General features: G+C 33.3%; 1 protein-coding gene across 1 annotated transcript; it reads right to left on the bottom strand.

Annotated features, from left to right (window-relative positions):
* Nucleotides 1–5,396: 5,396 nt before the first annotated feature.
* Nucleotides 5,397–6,442, bottom strand: LOC133876667 (proline-rich receptor-like protein kinase PERK2). The gene is made up of 2 exons (XM_062314924.1): nucleotides 6,210–6,442; nucleotides 5,397–6,087 (listed from the first exon to the last, which is right to left on the bottom strand). Exon 2 carries the CDS (start codon nucleotides 6,039–6,041, stop codon nucleotides 5,547–5,549), a length of 495 nt encoding a protein of 164 aa, XP_062170908.1. The 5' UTR covers nucleotides 6,042–6,087; nucleotides 6,210–6,442; the 3' UTR covers nucleotides 5,397–5,546.
* Nucleotides 6,443–8,553: the final 2,111 nt, after the last annotated feature.

Genomic DNA, 8,553 nt, shown 5'->3' with positions numbered 1-8,553 from the left:
GGAAACAATTGAATCCGACTCTAATACTAAAATTGATGCCGGACAAAAGATTGAGGAAACAAAAGAAAGTACTGGTAGGTAGGGGTGTACATGCAGACGGTTATTAACCGCTCGCATCCGCTATCCACACATGTAGATAACGGATAGCAAAAACCATTATCCGCAAGCGCGGATAACAATTTTAAGATATGAGGATAATAACTACATCCGCATACCCCTTTATATTTAATATATTTTAATATATATATATATATATTCCACTTATGAATGTATATATTTAGATAATTTATGTTTTTTCTTATGTTATGAATTTGTAATATATATATATAATGTTGGATTTGTTATTTATGTTTTTTTTTGTTTGTTGGCTTGATTGTTATGCTTATTGAATCATGGATTAAAAAAATATAAGGATGTTTCTTGTGAGCATTGATTACCATAAATATTTTGAAATTGTATCCATCATCATCCCATTTTTTTCTCGGTTCTATATATTTTTAGTATTGCATTATATTTTCAAAACAAGCCTAAAAGACTAAAACTCGGTTAAAATTATTTTTAAAAACATTTAAAATAGGTTCATTACCTATTTGCGAATAGCGGATAATAACCGCAATAACTGCGCAAATGCGAATTGTAAAAAATGATGCAGAAGCAGATATTTAAAAGTGATATCAGCATTTTTGCGGATGCGGGTGCGAATATCACAAATAACTGTGCAGATATTTACACGTGCACTTCTAATGGTAGATACCATCTTTTTATTCTCTCAAAGTTGATGTGGTACTTAAAATCATCATTAGATCAAAATTCAATAGTGATCCATTCCAAATCTACTGATAATTTTAAGAATAATATTAATTTGAGAGAATAAAAAGATATTTCATAGAATTACTCATGTATGTATAATGTACATGCATGCATTTTAAAGAATATACCTTTAACCGATGAAAAAAAAAAAAATTAAGATGAACTCATTCTATAATCTATTCCTGTGACCCAAAGAAGGATATTGCCTTGAGCTATTCTCTTTATGTTTTTATTACTATTATTAATGTTTACATATTATTGTTCTTGTCGATGATCAATCGATTCAAGCCTGTCTATTTTGTTGCAGGTGCCAGGAAACTTCACGTTTCTTTTATTTGATGAAAATTAATGTGGTGTTCCATCGGTATCAATTGTATGTCCATCATAACTTATTACTACATCATTTTCAAGGATGGCCAGCCTTGGTTAATTAACTTAATTCTTAGGCAAAACTTAAGTTGATGGGCTTAGAATGTGCGTGCGGGCCCATTAGTAAGATCTATGTTAGCTTAATCAATGGATATTCAATATTATTTCCAAATGAAAATATTAAAAAAAAAAAAAAAAAAAAACTCTCTGAAAATATATCTGAGAGGAGGGAGCAGCTCCCTTTCACTCTTTATTTTCCGCTTTTACCATTCTCCTCTTATTATGGTTTTTTTTTTTTTTTTTTTTGTTTACAGGTATTCTCCGACCAGATCAGCAATTTTGGCCTATCCACTACGCATCCGTTCATTTACCTCTGTGTTATATTGTCCATCTCCTCCATGACCAATGTTGTTGTTTGCTGGTTGTGTTTTTACTTTGAATAAGAGTTTTCTTCTCCATAGATCTGCACTCATGGACGATCTATAGGATGAAGGTTAGTTAGGTGCGAGGGTACTTATCTCTCACGGCCTGGATAGTTCGGTATGATGGGTTATCTCTCACGATCTGGATAGTTTGGTGTGAGGGATTATTTTTCACGGCCGATTTAAATAAATTTTTCTAAGATATTTGGCTACCATTGTCTTAGATCTAGTCTGCTTGGAGCAAATCTGCTCTTTAGCTATTTTTATACATGGGTTAGTGGACGATAAAAGTCATAAATAACACTTTATTGTAAAAATTTTATTTATATTTATGACTTTGTAACCTTATAGCACGTGGTTATGATTTTGCAGAACTTTATGGTTTATGATGTAAGAGCTATATGCCTGTAATCTTTGATTTAATGAAATACTTAAATATTTCGTTATAAAAAAAAAAAAAAAGAAAAAAGAAAAAAAAAAAGAAGAAGAAAATATTGGATCACAAAGCCCATTATGTAACGACCCATTCCCTTGTTTCTACGTTTTAAAGCTCGAATTTATGCTGATCAAGCAGTCCCATTCAAACACGTTGTTATTATGTTCGAATGTGATGATGCATCAATCAGCATTAAATGCGCGTCAAATCTCACTTAATTCGCACGTTTGAAAGATTTGAGCCATTGATCTTCACCTATAACTATCATGCGTAATGATACGTGAAAATGTCATTGCCTTTGTACAGTACACTTAGCATGTTCGAACCCAACTAACCCAATTAGTGCTATGTGGAGATTTCTTCTCGTTCGAATGCGATTTAGCCACATTGAATGCAACACCCCATATCAAATGTTTTTAAAATTTTACCCCTTTTAATCAAATGCCCATTAGCCTTATTATGCTCTGTCTATTTTTACCAAAATACATCTCTATTGAATCATTTTATCTATTTATTCTTTATTCTCTATTTTATTTTTAGTATTTAATTGTACTGAGTTTTACGATCTCTGTCAACAGGGACGGAGTAGGATGTTTATTTAGGAGGACTTAGATATAATTATAAAATAAAATCTGCCTTAGCCCCCTGCAGGCTGTAGGGCTCCATGAGAATATGTGAGAAGGCAAAGAAAAATGATGGAAACTATTTATGACGTGTTAATCGAGGACGATTTATTTCCCTTTCTTTTTACATAAGAGTCCAAAAGATTGACATTACTTTTATTATTATTATTATTATTATTATTATTATTATTGTGAGTAATATGATTCTTCATTTAGGGACGGAGAGAATGATCCAAAATTATGAAAAAAGAATAAAATATGCAAAAAAAAAAAAAAAAAATGTCATTACTTCTTTCATCTACCTTTGACGTTTTCTCATAATTCCTTTACATATTTTTAAAAAAATAATGCTAAATACTACATTTTTATTTTATAATGTTGTCATGATAGTCTTAATTAACTCTCAATTTTTATTTTTTTTTCTTTTTAACAAAAATTGGTTGGGATATTACCACATCATTATTGTGGAATAAAAATGAAATTTTTAACATTTCTCTTAAAAAAGAAAAGAAAAGAAAAAAATAGAGGTAGCGTCCCCTTGGCCCCAATGATCCATCCCTATCTATCCAATTTGATACAACATGACATCCCAAAACTCTTAGGTAATTTTTATATCACCGGGACTGATTTTATTTTTATACAAAGCTAAAGTACTCTACGGATCAATTTAATAATTTTTCTTAATTTTATTGAACAAGATTAATGGAAGAACATAGCAAAATCGTAATTTGATTGAGTTGTAGTAAAATAAAGCCTTCAAGATATGGCTGTAACAGAAACTGATTAGTGAATAAAGGTCCTCTTGACATGCGGAATTCAGACAAAAATTATGGTTAATTAGGCCGAATCCTACATTTTTGAACATTTTTAATCTTGGTCTTTTAGTCCACAGTGATCATTTCAATCCACAAATCACGAGTTAAATGAATCCCAATTATCCCATGCGGTCGTAAATATTAGACTGGATTGGGATTAATGACTCAATAACAATAATAATAATAATAATAATAATAATAATAAAAAAGATTTGGTCCTCCATCACCATCTATAATCATATTACTTGATTCGTACAATGTTATAGATCTTGTAACTAGTGGTATTCTAAAAGAAAAAAAAATATTAGAATTTGAATTTAAGTTGACGCGTCGAGTTCGGATCGACTCGTTTGACCCGTCAACCCTAACACGATTCATTCAGTTAAACGGGTCAAGCCAATCAATCTTAACACGATTCAAGAATGACCCGACACGACCTGTTTAGACCTAAAAGCAACTTATTTAACCTGTTTGACCTAAGCTCAACACAATTTATTTCAAGACTCAAACACAACCTATTTTAAAATCATATATATTATATAAAAATATATATAATTTCATTAACGAGTCAACCCGAGGGTTGCCACATGATTGACCCATTTAATTTTCAATGCTATGGTTACCCATAGTAGTTTCATTAGAGCATTCTTAATAGCCTTACCAAATTTTACTAGCCAAAATAGTTAAAAACTAATTTTTTATTTTTATTTTGATGAACCACATTTTTAATGCACCCCAGCAGTCTAACCATTAAAACTATTCATTATCACTATTCTATTTAAATAATATTTTTCAAATTTCTTTATTCTTTCTCTATTTAATATTTTTTGAATGTTTGTCTTTTCTTAACGGTCATATTTTTAAATATTTGTCTTATTTTAATGGTCATATTTTTTAAAAAATTGTATTATATTATATTATTCTTTACTATATTTAAAATTATAAATACCGAGAAAATTGGTTTAAAAAACCCGAGACAAAATTGAAAAAAATTTGATAAAACTCGAATAGAATTTAAATTTAAAAAACCTACCCAAACTTGTTTTTATAAAAATAATCAAAAATAAAATTCTATCCAAACATGCCCCTTCAATTCTACAAAACCTGTTGGAATATGTAAACAAGAAATTTGTACGGTATTAGATGTCTAAAGTATAGAAATATTATAGTCTAAAGTTAAAAAAAATTAAAAAAAAAACTTCTAGCATATAACATTACAGCTAACAGCGACAAATTTTTACATTTTTTAATATTTGGTAAGTAAATAGTACTCACTATTGTTCGTGAGTATTGTTCCTTCACTAATTATTATTATTATTTTTTTTTTATAATATTAAAGTTGCGGAGTAATTTTTGTGTATTTTTACCGAATTACCTCACCAAACTAGAAATGCTATAATGATAAGACCTTTTTTGGGTATCATCAAAAGACAAATTAGACATTTGAAATTGTAAAAAGACTTGCAAATAGACGCTCAAGTCAAGGGAATTAATATTATGGCGTGATAGTAGGGAAAAAGTATTGTAAAATAAAAATGTCACCGGTGGGATTGGAATGAATAAGCCAAAGCCCCACAGCTGGCAATTGTGCCTCCCCGATCCAATTAAAATGCTCTTACAGACACAAACGGCTCACGTCTGCCAGACTAGCACGCTGCACATTAAATGCCATCCATTTTCACTTCCAACAATCACCAAATTGTCATCAGCGTCCTCTCGCCCAACCCCAAAAAAAAAGTAAATCCAGGAAACCAACCAGAAAATATGAAAATAGAAAAAAGATAAAAGATAAAGAAGAAGAAAAACAGCAAAAAGCAATTTTTTATTTTATTTTATTTATATAATTATTTTGTAAAGATATCATTGACTAGAATAGCAGCATATATATATATATATATATTAACTCCAGTATCGGATCACATTCAAAAAGAATCGAGAATCAGAATTCCAATAATCACCACCATGAAGATGCCAAGCATTTAAAAACAGAACAACTACTACTACTACTGTAGATAATAACAATAATAAACCAATACCAATTTGATTATAAAAAATTTGTATGACAGCCTCTTCACAGAATCTCTCTCCTCGCCGCGTACCCGTACTGAGTTCGCCGAATGTTGTCGCGGCGCTTCTTGTACACGAAGCCTCCCACTACCACCAGCCCGGCCGCCAATATCACTCCGATCGCGATCCCGCCCTTCTTCGCCCCGCTCATTCCCTCGGACGAGCCATTGCCTTCGTGTACACCGCCGTCGGCCGATACGTGACCGAGGTCGCTGACGGCGGAAGGAGCCGGCCCCGGATGCGTCGAGGTCGACGGTGACGGCGACGGCGTCGGGGGGGAGCCTGGAGGGAGATCCTCCGGCGAAAGTGCCGGAGGAGACGATGTCGATGGTGGACTCGCCGGAGAAGCGACCGGAACAAGTGGCGGCGGCGGAGACGAGTCGGCGCCAAGTTCAGGCGCTGGACTCGGTGAGGTGTACGGCGACTGCTGGGGCACAGAAAATCCAAGCAATGAGAAGGCCAAAAGCAGAGCGAGACAGAATTTTGCGAGTTCGGCCATTAGCAACGAAAACGAAGAATGAGGTTGAATAATAATATGTTTAGATCTGAGAGGAACGAGAAAAGCAAAGGTAGTGGGAGTGAGAGTAAATATAAGCAACCGTTTTGAAGCGAAATGCAGTAGATCTGAGGAAAGCAAGAGACGGTTTGAGAGAGAAAGGGATTGGACCTCGGGAGGAGAGAAAAGCGGAAGGCCTAGATTGACGGGAACGGAAATGGAAGCGTGCAGTGAGATCCCGCCACGTAGACGCCGTAAAAGAGAAGAGAATCTCTGGATCCAGAGGAATGCGAATGCGAATGCGAAACCGTGTAGAAGAGACGTCGATTTCTCTTGAAATGAAGGGAAATTGGGATTTGTGCGTTTAATAAGGAAATAGAGGTGAATCCCTTATATATATATATATAGAGGGAAGGAAGGAAGGAAGGAAATATGTGCAGAGGATTTCGAGCGCAAAAGGTAGAGGTGAGGCGTGAAAGTGAAGGGAAAGAGGGATTGAGGTGTTTATGCACTAATGCATGCTAACAACGCGATGATCGAGAAACTTCCCTTTGTGTTGGGGAGGCGCTTCTTGTGTGCGTGTATTGTCGGTGTGGGAATTTTATTTGAGGAATGCCAGAGGTATAATGTTTTATTGAGAGATAAATATTAAAATGATTTGAAGTTTATTTATTAATATTCATACTATTTTTTTTTATTAATTGTTTTAATCATTTTTAATGAATAAGTTTTACATCATCTTGGTAACTATTTCTTAGTAAAAAAATTGGCACTTTTTATTTTTTTAAGTTTTATTTTCCTCACAAGGTTTTTACAAATAAAATTGGTGTTATAAGTTTTTTTTTTTTTAGGTCTCTCGTTAATTTTTTTTTTTAACCTTTTCTAGTATATTATACCACAACAATCTTCTTTTAATAGGGTATGTTAACCAATTATAATATACAATTCAGTACAATAAAAATGTAAAACCTTTATTGAGTAATGTTAAAATGAAGATTTTTATCCTTTCAAATACGACGTGACTTTGAATCATTGAATTTAAAATGAATCATTATTAAATTCTTTCACATCACTCTTAGAACATTCACGGTGGGTTATATAAAACTCACTGTGAATCTATAATAGGTAACCAAAGCAAAAAAAAGCCCCTCCAACGAATTCTCTAAACCCAACGCCAAAATATATTCCTTAGCATTTGTGAATAGCGTGACACTGTTCACAAACCTATTATTATTTTATTAATTTTTCTCTTCTTCTCTCTCTCTCTCCCGAAACTTCTACCTTTCTGATCTCTCCTTTCGCCTACCTTCTCTCTAGCTTTCTTCTTTCTCTCGTGCGTCCCTGCATCTCCCTCTCTTTGTATCGCCGATGGTTGTTGCTTGGGCGGGTTGGTGGCTTTTGCTCGTGCATCCCCGGCCAAACCCAAAAACAAATCATTGAGAAGAACCGACAGAGCCCCAACGGCAAGTCGATGGAAACCGTGGGATCGAATTGATTGGTAGGTGGGGGGTTAAACTCAGAGAGCATGCTCTGGAGCCATGTGGACAGATCGCACCCGAAGAAGGAGAAGACGAAGATGAGGGAGAGGCAGATTTTGTGTTTCGGTGGAAACCATAGGATGAGTAGATATGAGGTTTTAACAAAAAGAATAAAAAAAAAATATTAAAAATGATTATTTTAATAAAATAGATAGAAATTTAGATAATCGGTTGGAGGGTATTTTTAAGAGTGGTTAGCTAAACTAGCAAAAAGTGGATTTTGGTTATCTAGAATAGATTGAAATTTAGATCATTCATTGTGAATGCTTTTAGAGGGATAAGAGTTGAACAAAAGTTTTACTTCTAGCATTACTCACCTTTGTTAGTAGTGGGTTAGTACTCTAAGATTTAACCGCTCTAAATCTCTTGTATTTGCTTCTATTTTTTTCCCTCATATTTTATATTTTACATGAGTTCTTACATTGGTAAGTAGAAGAAAATAAGTAATGTTGGGTTGAGCAAATCCACCAACATTATTTACCGGTGCACCAAAGGCCAACTTACTGCATCGTTTAACAATTTCCAATTTTATAAAATGGGACCTTAGAAAGGTTCTAAATTTCTAATAAAATATCTCATTAAGAAGTCAAAATATTTGTGACTTTTTTTAATATATATATATATATATATATATATATTTTATTTTATTTTTTCAGGTACTCAAGTCAAAGATCTTTTCACGGCTTCAAGGAGGTAGAAGAAGACCTACCACTTTACAGAGAGTCAGAGACCTGTAAACAATTCTTTTATTATTATTATTATTATTATTAATTTTCTTTGTTTTTTTTTTTTGGGAGTAGACTCCGACTGGTCACTGGTGTAATAAGCATGCAGTTATTCTATTTTGTTCCCCCCACGTGGAGTGAATTACTCAGTTGCCCCCAATAAAGATCATTTCAATAAATCAAGGCCCATGGAAATGGAAGCCAAGTAAAGATTGGAAAAATTCCTAAGTTGATATACATGGTTTGAGTACG

This window comes from Alnus glutinosa, chromosome 9 (assembly GCF_958979055.1).
Source record: "Alnus glutinosa chromosome 9, dhAlnGlut1.1, whole genome shotgun sequence".
Taxonomy (NCBI): domain Eukaryota; kingdom Viridiplantae; phylum Streptophyta; class Magnoliopsida; order Fagales; family Betulaceae; genus Alnus; species Alnus glutinosa.
Note: the sequence above shows the minus strand (reverse complement) of the source record. Positions and strands in the feature narration are given on the sequence as shown.